The following is a 27379-nucleotide window of genomic DNA, read 5'->3' on the forward strand; positions in this document are numbered from 1 at the left end:
CAGCTGTTAAAAAGTACAAATCAGGAGATTTATTTTGAAATATGAGCTCTTTGAATTTTTTTTTTAACAGAAAATGTAAAGCTTGTTAAGCCAATGTTAGCACTGGAAGTTTGGATTCAGATAACAGACACAGTAAGAACATGTTTCATCACCAATCTAATTCACAGTGATATAGTCTAGTAAGAGAGCTAATACTGATAATTTTAATGGACAACAATAAACGTGAGCTTTTACATTACAAATGGGCCAAAATGCACCGGAATGTATGCAGTCAGTAAAAAAAACCTAGAACAACCAAATTGCTGAGTAAATGGTCTAACTACCAGCCCAAGTTAACTTAGTATAGGTTGGGCCCAACAACCATAAGCAATGGAGAACAACATGTAACAGAAACTGGGAACTTAATCCTCCACTCATTTTTTTTAAACCCTAAGCGCCCTTCCAGAGAATCATTTGCCTCTTCTGCTCTCACTGGAGCCACAGAAATTGCCTCATTCTTGCAAGCTGCAGAAATTCCAGAGCTGCTGAGCAGGGCAGCAGCAAAACACTGACCAAGAATAGTTCTTATTGCCAAGTGGCTGGTGATAAACAGAGTTCAGTATTGCCAGGTACTAGTAAAGGGAATGACACGTACCCTTTGCCTCAGGTGACATGGTGTGGAGTAGCTGCTATTATCTATTACCCGTCCTTTTATAATATCAGTATGTTGGAGCTGTGAGCCAGAGGCACTAATGATGGTGCCTTTATGTGACCACAGTCATCAGTAGTGGTGTAATGCAGCCTTTACCCTCTTGATAATCCATCAAGGAGACTAGCACTGTCATTATGATGCATAAAAATACCAAATAAAGGCTCACTGTGCCCCATAGGCTGCCCTGCATTCAGTGAGTTTTGAGACTGCTTTCAGAAGATAAGGCTCCATAAAACATCATCGTCTGGGATAGAAAGTATTACAGCTTCTTTGGTAACGATAAAAAGACCTGAATTTCTCTGGTAACAAATAACAAGACCACCATCTTGCCTTTCAACACCTGGCAATTATAACTGCTACTTTAAGTGCACAGGAATTCCTGACACACATTACTCCCAGAATCAAAGCCACAGTCACTTGATTTCTCGATATGCTGTATAAGAGGATCTTGTTGCTAACCAATTCCTCATACATACAGAAAATTTAATTATAAATTTTGCATCCATAAAAAGAAATGGTGAGATATTGAAATCCAGAAATTAGACTTTCTAATATGAGAAGCCTAATTGGTGTAAACCATCTCTCATCTTTTAGATTTCAGAGGACAGACCAAGTGTTTCTTTAGGCAGACAATGGATAGAGAGTAAAGCAGCTGGGAGGGCTATGACTATTTCTGGCTGTGGGAATAACTTGTTTACCTAACCTTGAACCAACTAATTTTATCTGTATTTGTTTTACTTTCACCATGTGTGAAAATTAGGTAATGATATTTGTTCACCTTTTAAAAATGCTTTTGAAATCCTCTGATTTAGGTAACAATTCAGATCCAACTAATTATTATTTTTTAGACGCTTACCCACATATAACTCAATCACTGCAAGGGTTAAAGTTTTAAGCAAAATGCCACATTGCAGTAAGGATGATAAATTATAGGTAATAGTCTATCAAACTTAGGAAGACAGTTCAGTAAATACAATAAAAATAGATCTGTTTACATAAGGGATAAAAATTGGCTACTACTTTCAAACTAGAAGTTAATATATGCCATATTACTGCAGAGAATCCCACAAACTGTTTTTAAACAATACTATAACAGTTACATAAAACTTAATGGCAAGTTAAGTAGATCACCCCAGCAGGCCCTCTGCTTACTGCAAGGATATGGCACAGAGTTCATAGGTTACTTGAGACTCATTCTCCCAGCCAAACGAGTCAAACAATAACACTTTTAGGCACTGAAACACTTTTCTTTGGTTTTCAGCAGAAGCAGATGTAGAGTTGACTGCACAAAGAACAAAAAGAATACTTTGAAAAGAGAGCGACAGCAAAAACATAAGCTCAGCTTGCAGTTTACCTGTAATCATACTTGCCTTTCCCCTTGACACTAGCTTTCTAATATTACCCTCTTCATCTGAGGATCAGTGCAAAGCTTCAATAAATTTGAAGCCCATTTTTTCATGTGTGCTTCAGATTCCTTTGCTAAACAAATTGGTGCAGTGGTTTAATCTTCATTTTACTTTGGGGTGTGAATTCTGAGTCATCATCATTTAATTTTCTCCAAGCCTCCAGCTCGTGTTTTCTGTTTTATTTCCTGGATGTGTCATAACAACTCAATTGTACCACCCTAGTAAAATGGTAAAGCCTAGCACACATCTGCCAGCAACAAAATACTGTGCTCTCACTCTGATTCCCCACACATTCCACTTTTCACACTTCCTTTGCATCGTTTCAATGAAGTGGTAGAGCCTAGTAAGCAATTTCTTTTATTCTTCACAACATTCTGCCAATAAGTCAAAGGACTGAAAAGACACTTTTGCCTTGCGTGCTCTTTTCTAGCCCCATTTCTATCAATATTCCCACAAGGTTAATTTCCTGAAGTCAGTGACTTCTATGTAGAGGTAGGATATCTCTCTGGAGGATTCTGCATCAATACTGTGCTGATGAGTGATAAAGGCATTATTTTTCAGAATTGCTAAGTAATTTTGACTTGGAAAAATCAGTTGAGAAAAGACTTACTTTTTGAAATTTAATAGAAATTCTGTTCAAAAGTTTCCAGTATTCTTAACGCAGAAACAATAAAAAAGAAATCCTTTAGTCTGACCTTTGAGATATCCATCATGAATTTAAGAGGCAATACAGTATATTTCTTTTAAAAACAGTCATTATACAACAGAATTGCTTACAGAAGAAAAGGAGGTGAGAATTAGCAGTAAAAGAAGGGTGCTACAAGAAATGCAGAAAAATTTCGTCTGGAAAGAGGTGAAAACTATGAATCAGAAGAAAGTGTAATTTAAGAGAGAGGAGCCTTTAAAAGTTGCTAACAAAGTTCTGTATTTGGCAGCTACCTTACCTGAACTAGGACTTTGACTCCTTTGAGGGTGAATCATCTTTGAACCAGGTTTCAAGGACAGTTCTCCTCTCACAAACGCACAGCACATGCAGTTTTGTCAAATTTTTGTTGCCAGATCTGGGCTGGGCAGTGACTGCACTGTGTGGCAGCAATTGCATGTCAGTGGATAGCTACATAGATATCAATTTTGCAGTCCTGTTTAGCATAGACTGTGAAGCATCTCCACAGAAATACCCATATCAGCTCATCGAACCACAGAGCAGCCACATCTAGTTTAACTTCAGTCTCAGTGGAGTCCAAGAAAAAAATACTTTTAAGAGAAACCTCACTTTGACAGCAGGTTCAGTTATGGCAGCAGTAACAAATGATAGCAGCTGTTCTAAAGAGCAGGAGGGTTAGATAGCACGGTGACAACTCCTTGAAATTATCATGAGTGGAGCATAACAACAAAAACACTTGCAGCAGCCCAACTCTTCAGAAAACTGAACCAGTAAATACTTATGGTGGACTGATAAATACCTACATCTACCTTGACTGACTTGGAATTTTGAAATTTGCAATCTCTAGGTGACCTTCCACATGCAGAACATAAGTGTACATATCTGAACCAAAGTAATTTCCAAGGGGGGATGGAACTAGATAATCTTTAAGGTCCCTTCCAACCCAGGCCATTCTACGATTCCGTGATTCCTTTTTCCTCCTTCCCAAATTCAACCTTCGCATGATGAAAGCACAAGGGTTATTCAGTAAAACAGGCATACACTTCAGAGAAGAGGGGGTTACATTTGAGCAGGGGCAAAACCATATGGCTTCTAATCTATTTGTCAGAAATTACTCAATGATTTTAGCTACATCTTTCTCTATCCACCTCCTTTACAAGAAGAAATCAAAAAACCTTAAGAACTTATCAAATATGCACAATTCGCAAAACCTGAAGCCCAGACAGTTAAGGTTTGGTTAAGTTATAATAGCATTAAGGCAGAGATTAATATTAGAAAGTGTCAGGCAATCTGAAGATTAGGTGTCATTACCTGTTCCAACAATCAGTGGCAATATTACCGTGCCAAAAAATCAGAACTTATACATATGATTACCAAACTTTGTGTTCTGCTGCTCAGTTGATGATACTGTTATGGGATATTTAGTTTGCTTTTGCAGAAGTATTTAATTCTCACTTATATGCACTTTGTGCAATAAGTCAGGATGAATTGTTCTTTAGGGACTGGGCTGCCTCCCATTGATTCCAGCCTGAGCTATACCAGATGCCATATAGCCCATCCAGAAGAGCTAACCCTTAATCTTTCTTCTTCTACATCCACTAACTACAACTTCATATAATTGTGCCAGAGCATTGAGACAATAATGAATGAATGGTCCACGAAGAACTCTGGAGAGGCTTCAGCAATTTCTATAAGGAAATGAGTCAAAATTAATCCGAGCAAGATGCAGAATATGGTACAATTATATATATACAATATCTGTTTTCTTCTGATTTAAAGGAAAGAACAAGTGTCCTGTCACTGATATTTTATCTTGATCCAGCATGGTGTCTAATGTGAAAATTTACAGTGTGAATGAAATAATAAATTAAAAACATCTGTTCTATTAGGGAACAAATCAAGTACTCAATAATTACTACCAGCTTCAACACTAAAATTTTAACAACATGTTTAAATTTTTTAAGACTGCATATTTTAGCAATTTTACAGCATATCACTTTGAAAGACCTTGTGGATACTTGCCAGATGTGATACAGTGGTAGAGGAGCTCTACAGCAGTGAGCTTATTTATCCTTAAATCACCCCACTCTTTTTCTCTCAAACAAGAGAAAAGATTTCTGAATTTCCTAATGATCTTGCAAGATAAACGTTGAAAATTAATAGAGCTAGAAATTACTATATTAAAAGCAGTATTATATTCTTTAAATCTAGTGCTAAGAACATAAACCTTTCCTAAGTCCTACTTATCAGTTCAATGACGTCATCCTGGAGTAGGAGGAAGGATAATCTTCCTTGTTGCTGCATTACTGAAGAACGGCAAAGAGTTGTAACAAATATGCTGCCCGTCGTGCATGTATGTTTAAATACAACCAATACTGAACAGTCTTTTACATAGGATGGAACATGTTGTGGATTTAAAAAGTCATGTATTGTTTTCTATATTTCTGATATCTTTTCTCCGTACAACACAGGAACATGTCCCAAGCATTTTTCAGTGGTTCCTCTCCACTCTTTGCCTTTACCAGCTGTCACTCCAGTGATATTTCCCAAGCCTGAAGCTGACAAAGAGCAGGGCAGAGCTTAAGTGCTGAAGCTGTGGAGAACAGTAGCAATACTTTAAAATATCAACATAACTCAGCGTTTTGGGAACAATTTCTTATATTGTTACTTGAATGGACACTGTTTACTATACAGTCTCTCACACTGAAGAGAGTTCAGTTATTTGAGAAAATTAAAAGGTTACTGAACTACAGCACACAGCTATTTTGTCAGATAATTTCATGATTTTCTACCATAATACTTCATGTAAACTAGACATTTAGAAAGCCTACTCTGATTAATACTAAGAAATTTCTGTATAAGGAATTAGGAAAGCTATTACTATTGTGAAAAAGAGGACAAAGTAGAGAGTACAAGACAGGTATTTGGGAATTGTTTTACTTCTGATTTGCACATCTTCTTTACCAATTTATCTTTCAAATTTCAGAGCTGTATCTAGAGGTCAAAATGATCTGTCATTCTGGTCTAAAAAATGGTCAAGAATAGTTATCACATGGTGATGGCCTTCTTCCAACAATTAAGCTTTCTTCTAATTTTCTAGTTCTTGTCTGTGATTTGAGCCACTATAGTCCATGATCCAAATACTGGCAGGAAGAACTACTGCAACATGGAGAGCTAGCACAAGCATTTTCTTCAACCTGTAAAAACACTGGCCCCACTACTGAAATTAAATCGACTCAGCCACTCCAACAGCAGAAAGAGGAGCCGACATTATTTTCAATAGCCTCCAACAATCTTACCTAGTGGCCATAATTTTAAGAAACATTGAATGTAAGATGGCTTGATTACAACATTTATTATTCTCATGAGTATCCTTAAACTGAACAGGGAGCATATCTTAACCTCTCTTTGTTCAGAAATAGTTCCGTAATGTTTCTGTTTTTCCCATCTTATGTGATAAGGAGGGAAGATTATTGCAGGCCACTCTGACACTGTTCATGAGGTGAAAGTATTACAATACACAGAAGCAATTTCTGTGAAGAGAAGACACAGTGAGCCTGTTATGTCCCGTAATGCAGGCAAACCCTTGCACTGCAGACTGTTTCTGCTGCTCTGATTTGTAGGTGCTGCCACACTGCTAACCAAGTGTGAAGGAGCCCTCTAGTGTGAAGAAGAAATGGACCTACTACCCATATTTTACATAAAAATAACACGGGAAAACAATTACTACAAACAATGCCGCTGTCAGTCTCCAGACACTTCAGCAGAACGCACTGCCCAGGAGATTCAACAATCATAAAACCTCCTGGATCTCAACCCTGAAGCAAAAAAATATGTGTGTGTATTATAGACGTGACGATGTGATTTCAGGCATAATGTATGACCAGCCATAAAGACAGTTGTTATTGAAAAAGGAATCAAAAAACTTGGGAATGATGTAGAAATAAACTGCAGCCCCTGTCAGATAAATATTTTGCTTAAATTTTTCAGTAGACCTTGACCTTAAGAACAATTTATAAGATGCATTTAAAGGACAGAAAGCCTTTTTGTAAACCTTATATATTATGGTAAATTTCATCAATTATCACGGAATCATTCAAATCTTGTAGACACATAGCCAGTTTACCCTATAATATAAACATATCCAGGAAATTCCAGTGCTCAAATCTATTTGCTACTGATAGAACTTCATTACAACAGCTCCATCACTCTATTTTGTATAATACAGGGGAAAAACAAAATCTATGTATTTCACACCAGTTTGTAATTCATGTAATATTCACATAATATATACTGTTGATGAGACAAAAAGCCGTTGGAGAGGCAGTACGTACCTCTGTGGTACCTGTAGCATGCCATGAACTTGCTGCAGAGTAGCTGCTGGCAAAAGATTTACAAGCAAGTAGAGAGCAACAGATAAAGAGAGAAAGATATTCCACCCCACAAAGATCCATAATATGCAGCTATTTCCTGCATAAGAAACTTTTGTTTTATGCTTTGTATCACTAAGATTAGAAAAAAAACTACCAAGGATGTTGTTTATTTTATTGTCACCAATTCTAAATGAGATGAATTTATCTGATCTAAACCAATACTGTTCTGAAATTGTATAGAGAAAATGATACACAATAGTTTATTTTTTCGTGTTTTGTATCTTTAGAGTGATCACAGTTGATTGCATAGCAGTTTTATGATGTTGAATGGAAAGTCAACACAATTATGAAGTTTAAATTGACAACAACTTATTTAATGCCCTGCTGTCTAACTGCTGGAGGGCTAAACAAAGAATAACTAGAATGCTGAAATGACTTTAGGAAGTTCATTAGAAAAGTTATGAAGTAGTATCAGAAGAAGTCAAGAAGGAATCCATGAGAGGCATAAGCAACTGGCAGATGACGAGAAATTGCAAATAATTAAGCCAAATCACAAGAGATGCAGTTTAGGTAATTATTTAGAAACAAAGAAGTGGAAACTCAGACCCATTTTAGACAAGCAGAATTGTGAAAGTGACTTCATTGTACTTCCATTCAGGATTTTATCCAGGATGCAGACCTGAAACTTTTCTAAATTTCACAAATGGGGAAAATGAGTTCTGCAAAATTAAAGCATTATCCCGGTAAAGGCCCTTAGATGGGAAATCTTACGTGAACAATCACTCTCACTAAACTTGATGAAATTCTCACTCCTGGAGAGGCTGCGCCACAGCCTCCTTGGATTATTTTGGCACCTCCTTTTCTGCCAGGAAAGAGGAGTTCAGAGGAATGTAAAACAAAAAACAAGGGGAAAAAAAAATTAATCCAACTTTCCCAAACCACAGAAAGTTCAATTTCATTTGGTATACATTTTGCCCAAAGGTTTAGTGAGAGCAATATTTTATTCAAAAAGAGATATTTTATCCAAACAATCATTCTCAGTTGAAAGAACTCTAAGAAGTTTTACTACAAAAGGCTTAAGAGAAACAAGCATTGTGCTGCTGGCATCTACGCCCACACTGAAAGTGTATAAATACTAATAGTGCAGGAGGCTGCAAGTATTATTTTTTTTATTTTTTCAATAACATTTGAGTGGATAATGAAAAAGTTAATTGGGATATGCTATTAAAAGAAAAACTCTTCAACTGCACATCAATAGTATCGGAATATGACTTAATTGGGCATTTTCCTCCTCCTTTAGTTGTACCAAATTATATAGAAGAAGGAAAGAAGAAAAATTACAAGGATTTTGGCATTAGGTTTTTTTGTGCAGAAATATAGTTTACTAACTTGTTTGATTCAGTTTATGTGTATCAATGTTAGATTTAATTGTAGAATTAACTACAATTAACTATATAAGGATAGTTATTTGAAAATATTTATTATCTCATTAAGTCAAGTTTTGGGTACCAACAGAGCATGTCTGAACATAATTTTCCTTTTTACATCTTAACTCTTAATTTAAATACTTGATTCTCAATTCCAAATATTTAAGTAACTTGTAACTACAGAACTAAATATCTAAAGACTCACAACAAAAGATATTTGAAAAGGCTTTAATACTGATGCCTATGTCCAAGACACAACTCAGAATCCATGCTTTCAGATGATCAAAAGATTTCTTCAAAGTCCTCCAGGCTATGAGATTTATTAGCATCTAAAGGAATAAAAATTGAATGATAGGTGTTGAAGACTTCAGAACTAAAAATGGCTATGATTTCTAATAACCAATACAGGAATAAAAGAGATTCTTTAGAAATGTATTTCATAGAAACTACTTGGTACTCCTTTCTCATTTTTTGTGACAACATGTAAGCCCTCCACTGGCCAAGAACACTTAAGACAAGTACTTTCTTCCATAATATTTTTTTTCTTTGTTTTTTTTAATAACCACCATAGAGCAGGGATAGGTTTAGACTGATGAAATGGATGACATGATGTGAAAAACCATTGTCCCAGTATTGGGAAGAATGATTTTGCAGACAAAGCACATTGAACAGTTATGTTTTACAGAGTCACCATTAAGCTTACATATTACTACACAAATAAGAAAAATGAAAAAGTCTACACCACTGCAAGCATATTTATTCATCCTCCTGCTTTTCTGCTGAACTGGATTCCCGTGGTTAAATAATTGTGGATGTTGTAGCTCAAAAAAGCCAATGAGCACCTGGAATTTAAAGGTCAGGTTAACTTCAACATTGTTGTAGCGCTTTTAACATTTATAGTATTCCTGTATGACCCACAGAAGAAACCAAGTGAAACAAAAGAACTGGAAGATTGCAAAATAAAAGAAGCCATTGAAAAACTTCTTTAACTGATGTGGAGGTTTCAATCATTAATCAAGCCTAAACGAGTTGGAAAGGAAATAATAAAAGAAAGGAACAATTCTGGTTACTTGTGAAAAACTTCTCTTTAAAAGGAAATGAACTTTTAAAACCTTTGAACTTCCCTGAAAAGCCATTGAAACTAAGTAAGTGAGAACTCAAAAAAAAAAATCTACTCAGAAACCACATTCTCTTTTAAAAACTGTGACTGTAGAGGGCATTGTCAGCCCCCTAAAGGGATTACTTCCTATTTGCTTCATAAACCAGCTCTACTGCCTACGAGCACTTCCATTTTCAAGAATCCTACAGAAACTGTAGTTTGGGTATTTAAGTGTTATACTGGAACTAATTTCTCCCTGCACTATGCCAGTATTCCTTTATAATCCCCCTACATGTCTTCAGTAACCACAAGGCGAACTGGAAGGACAAGGAGAGCAAGTGTTATTTCATTTGTTATTCAGCACTGACATATTTTTCTTTATGTTCCTGTCACTAGAATTGATTCTCCTAGCTCCTATTGTAATATTAAATCACTAAAGAATGGAACTACAACTGGTAGAAAACCAGTGTAAGTGAAAGATGAATCAATCGTAACAGTCTGTTTTAGCTAGGTTAGTTCTGGTTTTGTTTCCAGGCACAAGTCACTGTCTCTCATCTCAATGACCTCATCCTCACTCCCTAATGACTATGTACTCCACTGGAAAGTTTCACTTTTCTTTTATCTCCTTTGACAAATTTAACAAGAGCATCATGACCGCAAATGAATGTTTCATTTCAAGATTAGATTTTTACATGCTGTACTGACTCAAATATAAGATTAAGAAAAGACAGGTATATAGTTAAAGTATTGGCCTGGTGCTTATGTTGATGTAGGTTCAGTTCCTGGCACTGACACAGCCTTCTCCTGTGCAAATAATTGATAGTTAGATTCCATAAATATTACTCAAATTAAGTACTATCTTTCTCTGCAAAGACCTCTTGTAATTTAGGAGACTGTACTGTTTAACATCAGAGAAGATAAAAGAATCTGTCTCAATCTTTCTGTCTTAATTCCCTTTCTGAATGCAGTGGTTAATTTGTCCTTTCTAATCAGGAATCTCGCAAGTCAATCTTCACAAGTAAAAGTATCCCAATATGGCAAAAGTAACAAACAGTCAAAAATATTTTTTCTGGGAAATAATTAAAATCTAAAATGTTGGCCTTAAGAAAACTACATGCTGAACTTTCACCAAAAGCATTAAGTCACCTCACCATGCTTGAAGTAATTTCTGAAGTAATTAAAGTAGTGTCATTCTGACTTTTACAGAAAGGTTCAATAACTGGAAAGTCTAAACAGGATTCAGGCAATACTTCACAGGTGCAAAGCCGAATCTTGTTTATTCCTTATGCTCTGTTGCTGCATCCTTGTACAAGGTTGGATGCTTTTTGCCAACAAAGCCCTCAGCAATGATGTCAGATCTTACTAAACAGAGCTCAGAGCACATTTTAGTAAATCCACTAAAGTTAATGGGTGTAGACAACTATGAAACTGTTGTGAGGAGTGAGCTAAGCCCTTACAGCCTTACCTTATTTTTCTCTCCTACTTTCTTTTCTATTTTAACTCTTATTGAATCATAGAATCATTACGATTGGAAAAGACCTTCAAGATCAAGTATAACCTTTGACCAAATACCACCACGGCCACTAAACCATAAGGGCTTACATGTTTTTGAACACTTCCAGGGGTGGTGATTCCACCACTTCCCTGGGCAGCCTGTCCAATGTTTAACCACTCTTTCAGTGAAGAAATTTTTCCTAATAGCCAACCTGAACCTCCCTCGGCGCAACTTGAGGCTGTTTCCCCTTTTCCTGTCACTTTTTACTTGGGAGAAGAGACTGACCCCCATCTCACCACAATGTCTTTTCAGGTAGTTTTAGAGAGCAATGAGGTGTCACCTGAGCCTCCTTTTCTCCAGACTAAAGAGCTCTCTCAGCTGCTCCTCATCAGATTTTTGCTCCGGACTCTTCACCAGCTCCATCACCCCTCTCTGGACATGTTTTTCTCATAGTAAGGGGCCCAAAACTGCACACAGTACTCCAGGTGTGACCTCACCAAAACAGAGTACAGAGGGACTGTCACTGCCCTGGTCCTGCTAGCCACATTACTTCTGATACAGGCCAGGATGCCACTGGTCTTCTTGTCCACCTGGGCACACCTGGGCTTGTTTTCAGCCATCTTGCAGCCAGTACTCATTTCTAATAACAGAATGAAAATTATCCACTGCTATAGTAGGTGACAGGGGCCTGTGCTCACCTGCTTACCCTCCTGTAAGGGCTACTGCTGTATAAATAAAAATAAAAATTGTAATGTATGTCAATATGTGCACTCCTGGGTAGTGGGAAAGGTATTAGACAGAACGTATAACAGGCATTCACACTTTCCGCCTTTAATCAGACGATTGTGTCAAAATGCAGCAGCAAGTGTACCATGTTTGTTATTTGTTATTTGCTTTCCCTTCTCAGTGTACAGCTGAGAAAGAGTAACTATAGAGCTAAAATTCCGGGTCACACAGTGGAAAGCAAAGTACCGCTTGTTGTATGGTCAGTGGTATTAACCACATAGCAGTCATTCTACTTCACATTGTACATCAGTACTCCTTTCTTCTTACCTCCTTCAAGGAATCTCACCACATCCATTCCCTCCAATCTCGCTAGATGCCACTAAGATGGCATTTTACTCACTGAACTGTAAGGTTGGAAGAGAAGGCAAGTGTCTGTTTGTTATTAGCATGTTGCAAAGCCTAATAAGTTCAATGTAAGGTTTTCCATTTATTTTGATATACCTTGGGTCAGGTTATATATAAGTAACTTCTGGCATCTGATTCATCAAGACACAATCCTGACTGCACTAAAAGATTTCCCACTGACTTCAGTGATGCTAGGACTTCACCCAGTTATGGCATTTGCATTGTTATTTATTTGGTAATCTAAATAAAAGGCAGCTTTACATTGGCTATGGGATAAGAGGGATATGAAAGGTTCTATCAGGACTCCTCCTCCCACCGCACACAATGGTAAGCAGTAATTATTTACTATGAGAACATATACAAGAAGAAGAGAGAATGTATTCTCATTATGGGCAAATGCCTGTATTACCATTGTCCTCCTTGATGCAATATAGGGGGTAATATTTAAATGTAACAATGACCTACTGGCTTCTAATTATCTTGTCCTAAACCCTGATAAACCTGGTATTCTTGCAATAGTGAATTTCCTTTCAGCAAAGCATTTCCCTTGCCAAAGTATATATTTTTTGGCAGCATCAGGCACTTTCCAGCCCTGGAATCTGACGTAGGCTTGTAAATTGTGCTAGGTCGGCAAGGTTTTCACCCTCTAGAGCACTGAATTGGTGTAAAATAATACATTATATTGTTTCCCATTCTTTGTCCAATTTTTTTTTCCTCAAAAGAGTTCTAAACTCTGAAATTCCTGTTTCGTATCCCAGTGCAACACTCAAACCTGTAGGTCTTTCTCTTCACACATTGCAAATGGCTTAGGAACTACTGTGTGAAGCATAAGGGCTCTATCACATGCTTAGTGTGCTTGATGGCCTCCAAAGCAGCCATTCCATAAAAAAGGCGGAGTACAGCACACCTATATGTGAGAGGAAATTGTTACAAGTGCTGTATTTTAGAAATAAGTTGGGGGAAGAGGAGAATTTTTTCCCAATTAAATACACAGTGAAGAAAAAGAATGCTTCTGTAAGCATATTTCTAGAGGAAAAAAATACCTTATTCAACTACGTGACAGACTAAATAAACACAAAGAAATTACAAATTAAGACACCTGGAATAAAGCTACACTTGTCTCACTGGCTTTAAAGAAGTGAAATAGTTATTTTACTGTCCATTTGAAATATGAAAGGGTTATCATTTTTTCATAAGGGGAAGCTTAGAAATTGTACTTATTCAGGCAAAACACTCTGTGAATTCTTGGTAGATTTCTCTTATAGATCAATACTGAGTGCCTGTGTTTTCCCAGTCTTACTTGCTTATGATTTCAGTGCAATGAGCAAACTTCTTCTTACTTTGGACTCAATAATTAATGCAACCCAGTATTCCACAAAGCAGTAGCTCTAGTGCAATATCTCAATATTAACAAATGCATACGCTTTCATAAAGATTTTACTTGTGAATACTGATAAAGCTTATCCTCTATTCTCATGCATATTAAATTAGATTTCAGAGCTAGGGCATCCATTCATTGAGCATTTATAAATGCTAATATATGCTCATTTTGATGAATACAAACAAAAATCAGTCTAAGCATAATTATTTTTTGGCATTAACAAAACATTGACGGAAAATGGAAACTAAATATTAAATATTGTCGCTTCAAAATGCATGCAACTTATTTACATGAAAATCAGATTGCCTACTTCGCACGTTTAAACCTTGAGGTATTTCTGTTAAGGGACTTTACAACACTCTGCAAGATTTGTTATTTTCTTGTTTGTTTGTTTGTTTTAACAGTTCATAGAAGTATCAAAACCCAGGCATTTCCTGCTGATTGAACATTGACTCATAATTTTCCAAATACAGATTAGAAATTCCAGAGCACTCTCAAGAAGTATCACCAATATAACATTAAATCATTTGTCTAAGATTACAAGGAGATGAAAAGTGATATCAACAATCTCTTGTTTTGCATATGCATGCATTTATAATGCAAAAATACACAGAAACAGTAGCCTGACATACAGAATACAGTCAAAGAGGTATGGAGATACATAATTAAATAGTACACTGGCTGGTGTGCTTTTTAGAACAATTTGTTGTTATATTTAATTGTTAAATTGGAAATGAAAGACAAAGGCTTTGTACTCCACCAGAGGCATATATTTTGTGGTTTAGGACAAATCATTTTCGATGGAATTCATTTTCTTCGAAGAACTAGAAGGAGTTGTGTATGCACGCTAAGACTCAATCAAGTAGCTTTACCTGTGGTCCATGAAAGAAGACTGCCTCTTTCAGAGGACAAGGATACGTTTAATTTTAAGTAAAGCATTCAATACAGAAATCAGTCACCCTGTAGGCACACCTCCTTGTTGAGTTCACTATCTTAAAAGAGATCCCTAATTTTCAGGTAGCAAAGATGAGCAAGATGAGTCTCAAATTCAGCATCCCTAGTCTTCTGTGCCACTATAAGGCAGACAACACATGCAACTCAAAAAACACTCTAACCAACAGCTCCCAGTCTGGATCTAGCAGACAGGATGAGTTTGTTCAGCTCCTGCATTGTAATATAGCACCACAAACACTCAATCTTGTTGTTCAGGTCACAGAAAAATTCTGTTTGTCCAACATCCTGCCTTATAGCATGCTCACATACATCCCAATACCGTAAGCTGCTATCAATGTTTCAAAATTGTACGAGTTATATTACCCTGATGTTTTGACGGAAACATTGTGAGTTTCTTGCTACAAGACTAGAGCAAAAATAATGGCCTTTTAGAATACTTTAAAAGCAGTTACAGCTGATGATTGACTCTGATAGCAGGTTAGGTCACTGTTTTTCAGATTTATGATGTATTTCTGAATTACAGTCTACATGGCTTTCTCGAGTTCTATGCTTGGCTAAAAAAGACACTACACACAACAAATACGAAGAGTCACATGAAAGTTCCTGGACACATATCCCCAGCTCTTCCTAGAGTCCCCTAAAGAGTAGATTAAGCTTTGTGTTTATCCTGGGCTATTTCTTATGTAATTTCTAATGTTAATACTACAATAGTAGATTATGATTCTACATAGAATGCCTAGATAACTTGATATATGATAGTTCTATAGTCCACCTATAGGACTAAGGTATTTTGGAGGGATGGGGAGAAACAGAGAAATCGAGGGTAAACAAGTCCTGTTGAATTACTCCACTGACTTTGCATTATTTAAAGGGAAGTGCTGTTAGTACAGAAGTCAGCTGTTTAACTACTGCAACCCTGTACCTTGGCCTGCTTTCAGGGGACTTCAGAATAGTGTGATTAGACTTTGTATTTGCTTGTCGCACATTGAAAGAAACATTCACATATTTGATAGTGTAGATTAAACAAGTGCCAAATATTCTATTAAGTAAACTTTGACCTACATGATATGAAATTCTCTTCAGTTGGCAACTGACAAAAAAGGAAAGAAACCTCCAAGGAAACCAGTGTACATCAGCAAAAAGGAATGTTTAAGACTGTTGTGTGTCCACAGGCAGCACTTTGAAGGTTGAGTAAATACGAGGACCTTTTTGATAACGGTTGGAAGGCAGCACTCAAATTATGTCAGAGAGATGAGAAAGAACTATATGGGTTCGCAGTATAGTGACACAGAAAGTCCAGTCCATACTGTAGGCAATATTATTAAAAAAATAAAAAGGGAAGAAAAATCATATTAAAAATGAAGAACCACCAGCCATTTATTTACCAATACCAATTGGTCTAGAAATTATCTTAAGTGCTCAGTTACATCAGTCCCTATGTAGAAGAGCACTCAGGCATGTGCTCACTGTTTAACACGTGCATTAGTCCAACACACTATATAGGAGCTTGAACATTTGCCTAGATCTAAATTCATATTTTGGTAATTTGATGAACTGAGACCATCTGATCCTGTGGTCCTTCCAGAAGCAGATAGGCCAAATAACGATAACATCTGTAGAAGTGGTAGTATCTTCTTCTAATTCTTTATCTCACCTTTCGCTGTAATAGCATCTTTGCAAGCAGCAGCACTTAAGAGGACAGCAGCAATTTAAAATCTATTGGTTTAAAACTACTTTACGTATCAGATACTTCTCAATCATGATTGAGAATCATGATTACTGAAAAAGAAATTTTTTTCTATTATTGCTTAGGTCTTTTGAAAACCTAGGGAAACATTTTTTTAAAGAGAAAAAAATCTAACTTCACAGGACTAATGTTATCTTTTTATGAAGGATGAGCATTTAGTATGCTATGTGATACATGAATATTTAAGCCTATAAGTTCATAGCTGACCACATCAGTGATGTGTTAGTGATTCCATTCCAATGTTGTTACATGTACCATGCAGGCTTTTTAAAGGGCTATTAGACATTATATAATCCTTCATAAAATTATTATTCTGTTAGAAAGAAAAGTAACTCATAGATGTTTTTGGTCTGGCTACACTAAAAATGATTTTGAAGTGCACTGAGATTTGCACCAGAAAGATTCTAGGATTTAGGATTTGTATTAACTATTTATGTATATAATAGTGAGGAGAAATGTTGCCGCTGATTACTAAATAAGGCAGGCAGTGCTTCGTAGGTTATTAAACGTACTTTATCAACTTTATAGATTATAAAGGTCCTACACATTTATAAATGGTTAAATTCAGACACTGAAAGGTAAAATAACTTGAACCGAAGCTTTTAGGGTGTATCTGCTTATGAAAAACTGGCAGATTAAGAAAAGAAAGGGAAGCTTTACTAATCAGTTCTTTGTACCTATAGTTCAGCTGGATCTATTGGGAAGAGTTATACCTGCATATCCAAGAACAGAATTTGCCCTACCTTTCTTTAAATGGGAGCAAGACAAAATGCGGCACAGCTCTGGGTATACTGCAAACTAATGACACTCCACACGTTATCTTGACTGCTAAATTTTAAAAGTATCGGGCTAAAACAACCGGATTAACAGAATACAGAAATAATCTTTAGCAAAAAGCTTGTAATTTATAAGTCAGTGAGGGAAAATAGTTTCAGAAAAAAACACAAAATGCTGCATCTTAATATTTATAATACTTTTCAGTGATACACATAAAGCAACACACACACAAACAAACGAAAATATTACTGTAATTTGTTCCTGGCTTGCTCTTCTCTTTAGTCTTATGAAACAAATGATTTAGCAGGCAATGTACAATATAGAGGTCCTCAGTGGATTGTAATATACTAAGTAAGCATGTTTTTCTTTTCGTTTAATTTATAGTCCCAGGAAAGAAAAAAAAAAAAGACGTTTAAAAACCTGTTGTCTGAGTTTACAAAGCTCATAGGGATAGTTAGTTCTTAACTAGCTGTATTGCTGGCTAAAATGTGACATAATTTACCACTAGAGGTCTTTTCATTTACTGATGTTCTAAAGCCTCAAGGGTTCTTCATCAATGGGTACATGTTTTAATCACAGGGTACTGCAAAATGCAGTGTCGTCTTTTCAAATTGACAGCTGCAGGACAAGTACCTGGACGTCAACCTGGAATTTGCTGTATAAGCATTTGTTGCAATAATTTCCCAAAGAGAAACTGAATTTTTGCCTTTATGCCTTATCTAGCTTGAGTAATTCTTAAAATGTGAACTCCTGCCAAACTCTGTGAATAACAGATTTTTGGTCTCAGTGATAAAACTGAAGGGAAAAAGAAAAAAAAAGAGGCATGAAAAGAAATTGGTAGAGTTGACTGAATTACTTCATTTTTTGGCTCTTGATACAATTTTCTTTCCTTTTTTTTTTTCCATATTTTTCAGTTCTTAACTAATGTGAATCATTCTGTAAAAGGAAACATTTAATGCTGAAAATGTCAAAACAAAACACTTAATCTTTTCAGAATTTTAGTACGTGAAATCAAATTCCAGTAGAATTTAAAATAGATATAGAAAGTAAGCAGCTACTTACTTTTTGTGAATTTACTGTTCCTTCATTTCTAGTTAGTCATAACAGGGCAAGTACACATCCAACTGGGTTGCATACAAACAAGCCCAGGAAACAGTGGGACTTCAATGTCTGTGTAGTATAGCAGAGAAATTAGCAGTTACTAAGGAAATCATAAACCACTGGGGAAAAAAAAAGACAAAAATATGTGTGTGAGAGTTGTATGGATGAACATGTTGGTCTTTACTGGAGCTGAGTGAAAAAGGGAAAATATTTGCCAATTAAGTAGTTTCTACAGATGCCTGGTGCAAAACACAGGAAAACCATGTTATGTCAGTCCCATTTCCTGTCTTGTACAAGTCTATGGAATATAAAATCTTCTGCTTTTATCTGTTCCATCAACCATCTTCCTATTTTTGCTGCACTTCATCCGTTACTGTGTTACCTTATTTCCTGCTTCCCACTAGCTTTTGAGCTTGCAGATCTTACAACCTGTGCAGTTTTATACAGTATTTATATTTCCCCTTTGGAACACATTCTGGCTTCACATAGTACCTCGGTGCAGCCTTTTTTACTAGGAAATATTTGTCTACAACATAGTCATGATCCATGATCTTTACCCATCAGCTACCTCAGTTGGCTCAGCAATCAGTTTTCATCCTAAAGCTAAAGGGCAAATTTCCTTTGTAAATGCCAGATTTCAGATTCCTCCCTCTCCATTTTCAATGCTAAGACAGCTCAGGAACATATTTTAATAATAATTTTCTAACAATGCATAAATTTGCTCAAATGCTTAAATAGTGAACACCCATAGACAGAGATAAAAGCTGGCTGTTTCCAGGAATTTCTTTAAAAGGTGCATCTGAGAACAGGGTCTTAGAATAGATACACACAGACAGGCTCTACAATGGTCATTGGTGATTCAGTTAAAATAATGCAACTTGATGATATGACTGCTTCTGAGAGCTTTGCATTTTCTTTCTAACAGAAAAACTTTCCATTTGTGTTTTGAATAGGTAAGCCTACAGGGTATGGATCCAGCAGTAGACGCTTACACCACAAGGGGATAGTGGATGAATGCTGCTTCCAGAGTTGTGACCTGAGGAGGCTGGAGATGTATTGTGCTCCAATAAAGCCACCTAAATCTGCACGGTCTGTACGTGCTCAGCGCCACACTGATATGCCAAAAGCACAAAAGGTAGGCCAGGCTGGGAAAAATTCACAACTACTAACAAATAAACCAACCAAACCAATAAAATACCAAAGAAGAAAACCCTATGTATTTTAGGGAAGGAAAATTCTATCAGGGTTGGTAACATAGAAGACAATTGATGTGTTCTGCCTACTAGATTTAGTGGAGTTTGAAAAATAGTTTCCATGGTAGGAAATGAGTAGGAAATGGTATGTTTCATCTCATCTCTTAGAACACTGAATAAAACATGGAATTGCTAAGCTAGTAGTTGTGAGGCTTTATCCTGCTATAGGGTGGTAAGTGATAAGTACTCACGTCATCCAATCCGAAATAGCACCTAAGACTTCTTTCAAAAGAGAAATCAAACACTGAATGTTTAACAACTCATCTATCCAGAATCTCTTCACTCATCCTTCTCTTTCAGGGAGAGGTAGAGTGAGTGCTTAAGAAGGAAAATACAGCTCTTCTGCTATTTATCTTACGTGTAAATGAACAATTTTTTTTCTTTCTTCATTATTTTGGATTTTTTTTTCATTTATCAGAAATAAATTAAATGGATACTCACTGTAATCATTACATACTTCATTTTAAGTATTTAAAGTTTAATACATATATTCTCCAAGCACTTCAAATATTAATTGATATTTTTTATATAGTTGTGGAGTTCAGAGTATCCAGATTTTTGTTCCTGTGATACTAGATATACTGTATATATATGTATCAACACAGCCTATAGTTCAGAAAACTCGTCTTAGACTAGGCTACAATTGAGTTCATGTACAACCCTCTCTCCTGTTTGAGTTCTGAACATCTGTTTTACATGTTATTTGTCTTCTACTTTAAGTCTCTATTGATTTATTTTATTGCTGCTTGACCCTGCCTGTCATACACATATGTTGGCCCCATTCCTGCAGTTATCTGAAAATTTTTGCCTATAAGAAATGGAACTGCATGAAAACCTAATGTTTCATAGGAAGTAAAGAAACCTGTACTGCATGTTAATTTCCTTAATATCATCTTTATGAAAAGAACAACTGTAATCATTCCAGCATCCATTCTTTTCCGTAAGTCAATTCACAGAATGGAATCCTTTCACTTCTTCCTCAAGAGTTTTCAAACTTTTAAAGCGGTGTCTGTGTGACATTTCCTTAGCCTTAGCCTTTAGTATCTCAAAGGGCACACAGGGCAATGAGTGAAGACTTCTTCAGGTAGAGCTCAACTGTAGACAAGAAAATGCTGTGGTTTATTCCTATCTGGGCACACATAAACTTAAGGCTTGCTGGAAAAGAAGAAAACAGTCCTGGCCAATAATCTGTGTTCTCCTTCCCATACTTGTTGCTAAGGTGATTGGTAAAACATTCAAGTAAAGGAGACAAGATACCTGCCAGCTCTCTAATGGATCTCCACACCACTTTCCTTGGAGGACTGAGGAATGATGTCATACTTTAGGCAGCCGTCCTCTTCCCAGTTCAAAACTCAAGCAGGAGAACACTTTTCTTCCTCCAGTGTCAGGGGAGGTGGTGCTCAAGAGGGGTACTGGAAGTAGAAAAAAAATAGAGTATGTAACTGAGTAACTGAGAAAGTCTAGCTGCAGAAGAAATCATCCTGGAAATTAAAAACTGAAAGAATCAAGAGGTGAAAAGGGTAGTAAAAGGACAATGAGGAGCACAAGAAAAGAAAGGCGAGGGAATTAGATCAAAGAAGTTGAGATGCAAAACATTGAAAAACTGAATGAACCAAGGTGCATCTCACAGAAAATATGAGATTTTGAAAAAAAGGGAGAAAAAAATAAAATTAGAGAAAAATTAATATTAAACAAAACAACATCTTTAAAGAAACTGTATGTGAAAAGGAGAAGAAAGTTGAACAGCAGAAAAAAAAGTCATAAATGCTTCTTGATAGGAACTTGGCAATAAAATAACAGAAATCTGATGAGGAAAACAAACTGAAATTTTCATTATTATTTGTGGATGGAGAAAATTAGTTTGAGGAAACAAAAATGCAGAAGTAGTAAGAGAAACTATTATTCATATTTTTGATAGATAATAGGAAAATACAGAGAAGGGAAGATAAGCAGAATCCATTAGGAAAAAGTCAGGTACATATTCTCATGTAATTTTCTTTCTTTCTCTTTCCTTTTTGCAGTCAGTTGTATATGCCTCCATTAAGAAAGGCAATTATGTTCATACTTCCTTTAAATAGCATCTCCCAATACGAATGTATTTAGCTAGTTTATAGTGTTGATATGTCACTGATTTTAATTAAAAAATAGTTATGTTAAAGTCAAATTATTTTTCAGTTAAGTAATTTTTTTCTGCTTTGGAATATTTTTCTCTCTTAATATTATGTTATATATGAGATATATATCTTATACATAGAAAATGAATATATGTATGTGAGATAATATGACCTTTTTAAAATTTTCTTATTAAATGCAAGATTTAAGATAGGATTAAGTGGAATATATATTGTGCAGTTACTCTCAGATTTCATAGACAATCAGTTCCTTATGCCTTTCATATATCTGATATAGTCTTTATTTAGCATCTCCTCATAACTTTCTAAATGACAAATCCAGGATTTGGGTTTTGGTTTAAGCAGAGCAATGGTTTCACCTATTTTTACACAAAGTTTATATTTAGACTTTTAAAGTGCAAAACAAGAGCAAGAAGGGAAGTTAAAGTCCTGTGTTTCATGTCATGGCCCCATCTAGTTTTTCTTCCATTCATCTTTCTCTTCTGAAAAATGATAATAAAAGTTTACTCAAAGAGTGAACTAACTATTAACAGCAATTTGGAAAATTAGTGAGTAGAACTTTGAAAAACAACTCTCCTAGCAAAGAAGTAACTGAGCAATTTCCACGACTGCATATGTGAGGGAAGACTGTGACCTTTCTAAATGAAGCAGTGTCACAGAACCAATGTCACAAAGTTCTTATTCATTTACCTTGAAAATTACTACATAAATGTGAATACTGATAAGGTTGATTTTAAAAATTAATAAAAGAGAATCATACAGTCATTTAGGTTGGAAAAGACCTCTAGGATCATTGAGTTCATTAACCCAGCACTGCCAACTCCACCACTAAACCACGTCTCTAAGCATCACATCTACACATCTTTTAAATACCTGCGCAACTTCCTTAGGTAGCCTGTTTCAGTGCTTGACAACCTTTTCTGTGAAGAAATTTTTCCTATCATCCAATCTAAACCATTCCTGGCACAACTTGAACTTGCTCACGAAGACAGTGCCATGCCATCCTCTTTCATCCTATGCAAAAGGAGAAAAGAGGTGCACATCTGGATATGATTTTGTTCTTCCTCTGATTTTCAGTCCTTATTCTTATTTAGGCCCACATGTGAAAAATACACATGAATATATATACCAACAAAGTATGAATAGGAAGCAGATTCTCCCAAAAATACTTTTCCAACTTTATCTAATCTTCAAAATTTAAATAAATACTGAGTGAGACTAAGAGAGAAAGAGAAAAGATATTAATATTTTTCATTTAAGAAAATACCTTTAGGAAAACAGAAAAAGTATTGCATTATTTCTCATTAATTTTTCTAAGACTGGTAGATTCTTTTGTAATTGCCTGAGTATCAATTCACAGATACATTTACAGGCCAAAGTATGCACGATGGCACCAATCCTACTTTCTCTTGCAGCCATGCCACATTACTAAGCCAATGAGGGAACTTTTTGGTGTAACAGATAGAAGGACTTGGACTCTTCAGAGAATTATTTTCTCCCATTGCTTACTTTCCAGTCCTGTTTTTATATTACTGATCACACTGCCCACAGAACCGAAAAGATTTCAAAGAGCCCCCAGAGAGTTCATAGCTAAGGTATCGTGCCTGTTACTACAAACACTAGACTTTCCATTTATTACCAGTAGAGCAAGAGAATTTTCAATGCCAATATGAGGTTTGAATGTCTGTCCTAATAGGATAAGAATGTTGCTGCATGCTTCCCGATATCCTTCCATCTCAGTAAAATGACCATTACCACGACTGAGGTAGTTGTTACCCTTCTGTCTTTTCTCCAAAGATCCATGCTGTAGGTGAAGGGTTAGAAGTCTGTGCTTCTCTTTTCATGAGCTGATTTATATAAAGTTCACATTTTGCATCTCTCATCTTAAAATGGTGATTTTATTCATCTGGGTCTGAATATCAGCTCAGAGGATCTGACAATAAAACAAGCATCACAGATGCAATTTTATCTCTAACTACCTTTTCCTCAAAGACTTGAGAAGTGAGGCAAACTTTGATATACCAGTACAAATGCAGGTCTGAGAACCTGATTCAAGCATTCACAACTTTGTTTTTTTGTTCTGTTTTGTTTTTCCCAACAGTCTCATCATTGCATACATGTGTGTTACGCAAGTCAAAGCATTTTCTGGCATGCATGTTACTGCTGCTACCACCAGTGGCACTTATTTGTAGTTATTCATCAAAATGCTGAATCTGGAGAAGAAAATGTTCTGAAAGTAACCTGCCATCTTCCTTCAATTTCAAAACTAGTTTGTGTATCATGACAGCTTTTTTTTACCTACATGTCAGCATTAAAAGCTATAACTGAAACCCTGCTGCATCTTAGTATCTGCTTTATTTGGTCGATAAAGCCATTTTAAAGTCAGACAACAGCAGTGGTGGAGATCATTTATATTTTCAATTGAGAAAAATATAGGTAATTTTCAATCTAAATACACTTTGAAAGTCACTGCAATGCAAAATGGCTGTTCTTTCATTATAAGACTCTCACTGTCCATTTTATAGATCATGAGTCCTTTCAGTCCTTAAGAATGTATGACTGTTTGCAAATATAATGTAACATATAATTTTTCCTATATGTTGGTAAACTATCTTCAAAGAGGAGCACCTAGGGTCAGCACCGAGGAGAATGTTTTATTTTGTTGCAGTGCAGAAAAAAGGTGGGCAGATGAGTAAAGAAATTCCCATTTTCCTAGTTCATTGCAACTGAACATTTGCAGAATAAGACAGGATCCTTCATATTGGCAGACTCCTGTGAAACGCTACAATGGTGATTTTCATGAAAATCAGTGAAAATTGAAGGGCTGACCCAAATGAGTACTTAAGAGTGAAAACTAACATACAACTTAGGGAAAACTAAAGACAGCAAAGGTAGTTTTGGAAAAGCTGGAACAGAAATATGCAACCAAAAGCAGAAAATATGTTAATATGTACGGATAAGCAGAATTCTGTTGACATTTCTGATTCCATATTTGTTTGATGCTAAGGAAGCCATTCTACAGCAATATTAGCAAAACTGGATGAAGACAAGCCAGTATCCTTCTGAACTTTTCACAGGAAAAGAGACTAGATGATTAATCTAGTCTACAATGGCAGATTCCTAAAAGAGACATTTCTTCATCATGAATACTTTGCTATCAACAAGTTTGGTTTGTCAGTGATAAGTCTTAACTTGGCTTAATGGGTTTTTTTACTTGTGAAGGGTATAGTTAATTTAACAATTACTAGTACTGCTTCTCCTTTCTGCACCCGGGGCCGGGCCCGAGTGCCTGGCCCCACTCAGCCTTGGCCGTATTGATCATCATCACTGGTCTACTCTGGCCTCCAATCAGGAGGTCTGGAGACACACCATCTATAATACCACTTTTTAAACTCTAGAGGCTACATTTCCTTATTTTTAGGGCTTTAATAGCAACTACTGCAGTGGTAGAGCTGCATACACATTCTACACATTTTACAGAGATAGAATTTGATTTCTGATGAGGATTATAAATATAGAGAGTCACTTAAAAATTCTGCCTTTATTCTGATACAGAATGAATGAAGCTTTGGGCCCAGCTAATATTTACCAGCATGGCAAATAAGGAAATCAAACTGAAATGTATACGTCACACCCATCACTGCTGCTGGAAACTGGCCTGTGCTTGGACTGACAGTGAACTGAGGGCATTATTCATTCCAAAGCTCTCTTGATTTGCCCGGCACATCCCCCTGTCTGTTTTGAAAATATAAATTATTTGACTGTAGCTCCTACACTGAACCCACACTTTTTATCCTCCTCAAGGCCTTATCCAACAAAATCCAACATATGTAATATGTCATTTATGCAATATGCAGTTAGCAGAGCAATTTTGAAAACACTGGGTACCGAAGCCCAAGAGGCTCCACGAATCCTGCAGTTACAACTCCCAAGTTCCTCGGCCCCAACACATCCTGCTTTTGCAAATGTCCTTGTGAAAGAAGATCTTTGGTACCTACCATATGTCTAAGTGCATCCAGGTTCCAGTATGCAGATGTTTCCTCTGCCAAGATCAAAAATGACAGCAATCATTTATGTCTAAGAGAACTGGAAATTTAGGGTACAGAAGTTCTGTATTGTTAAGTGCCCTGTAGATAATTGAACTACTGATTAAAACACAAGAGAAGGTTCTCCACAGACTATTCCTTGTGAACTGGCAGAAGGAGGTCTAACAATTCCAGTGTTCTGGGTAATTGTTTTCCCACTGTTATAAGTTTCGTGGTCATACAAAGTATTGAAACCTATCTGTAATATTTTTTTCTTTCTAAACCCCCAGGAAGTGCATTTGAAGAATACAAGTAGAGGGAACACAGGAAACAGAAACTACAGAATGTAAGAACATGCCATCCACAAGAATGAAGAATGAATGTGCCATCTGCAGGATACTTTGCTGTAAATAAATTATTTGTTAAACATTGGAAGACTTAAAAAAACCTTTGTTTTAAAAAGCTTGATGCAATCTCAACCAATGGGCATTCTCCCAGTGAACAATGCAACTAAACATTCCAATATTAAGTCTTTAGAGAACAGAACATTTTAACCAGCCCAGAGCTAAAATTTCTGTGGTTGATATATTACTGTTTGTTAACCTTTTTTAAATGTCCTGCACAAAAACTCTTAAAGTCCTGTGCCCCTCAAATGCCTACAAATTTATGGGCCTTTGACGGATCCAATTGCACTAAATTAACCTATGAACATTGGCTGCTGGAGTCATTCATCAGCCTTGTCTAAGTGGTGTTTTTTTTATTTGCACTTCTATACAAGCAAGAGGCTGTTTGTTTTACAGTGTCTGATAACATTGTTTGTCTACCCCTTCATATTTGCACAGTTTGACATTCCCAGTAACAGCAGCAGTAAGGTAACATATACAGTTTTAAACATCCATTAATTCCATCTGTGGCATTTCAACAGAATATGGGTTATAGACGCATTTGTTTTAAGACAGTTTTTTTCTTCCTTCTCTTGCAAACATGCAATTTATTGCAATTTGTGAGACAAAAGATTTTTTTAAAGCAGTTAAAGCATACATAGGCTCTCAAACCAGTAATGATTCTTCCAGGTAATTATTTTGCAACAGTATAGGTAACTTCTTTCTTCCTCCATATAATGCAGTATGTAAAATTTAGCATATCAATAATACACATATATCAAACAGTATGTAAAAATCTCTGTTTTATAGTACAACGGTGCTATTTTATAGTTTGTTACATGAAAGGGTCTGGCCAAAACGGTAATAGGTAAAAGCAAATGTGGAAGGACAAAGCCAAAGATTAAATAACAAAATAGTCTCAAAACTATTCAGCTTAAATCAACTGAAATGGCTTCAGATTTCAATATGGTAATAACTTTCCCATCTCCAAAAGAAAATTCACATACTTGTTTCCTTTTAGATGTTTGAATGGTGGTGTTCTCACCTACGGTTATGTGGAACACAAATTCATAGATGTCTAGTCCCAGAGAAAACAATTTGAAAAACAGTTCTCAAATGACTTCAAAAGGTAGTCCATCAGTACGTAAATCTTCCAGAAATATCATCATTCTATTCAAACATAATAGAGAGCTACTCAAGTTCCCCTCCATTTTAATTCTTCCCACAATCAGATGTGACCTAACTGACCGTTTATTGGGCTTCTGCATCTCTCTGTAAATCAGAAAAGCTGATCTAATCACCAAATTACAGTGTAGAAAGAGTCCTCAAGAAGAGATTAA

The 27379-nt window shown here is 36.1% G+C and overlaps 1 protein-coding gene across 2 annotated transcripts in view; it reads left to right on the top strand.

The window, feature by feature from the left end:
• The window catches only part of IGF1 (insulin like growth factor 1), a 46802-nt gene extending 20437 nt beyond the window's left edge, over positions 1–26365 (top strand). Inside the window, exons 4-5 of one of the 2 annotated variants that reach the window (XM_032689054.1) lie at positions 19200–19381; positions 25947–26087. In XM_032689054.1, coding sequence (XP_032544945.1) covers positions 19200–19381; positions 25947–26006 — 242 coding nt within the window. In that variant the 3' untranslated portion in view covers positions 26007–26087. Of the gene's footprint in view, positions 1–19199; positions 19382–25946 lie in introns of both variants that reach the window. The other variant, XM_032689053.1, reaches the window with a different exon arrangement.
• Positions 26366–27379: the final 1014 nt, after the last annotated feature.

Source organism: Chiroxiphia lanceolata, chromosome 5, assembly GCF_009829145.1.
Source record: "Chiroxiphia lanceolata isolate bChiLan1 chromosome 5, bChiLan1.pri, whole genome shotgun sequence".
NCBI lineage: Eukaryota > Metazoa > Chordata > Aves > Passeriformes > Pipridae > Chiroxiphia > Chiroxiphia lanceolata.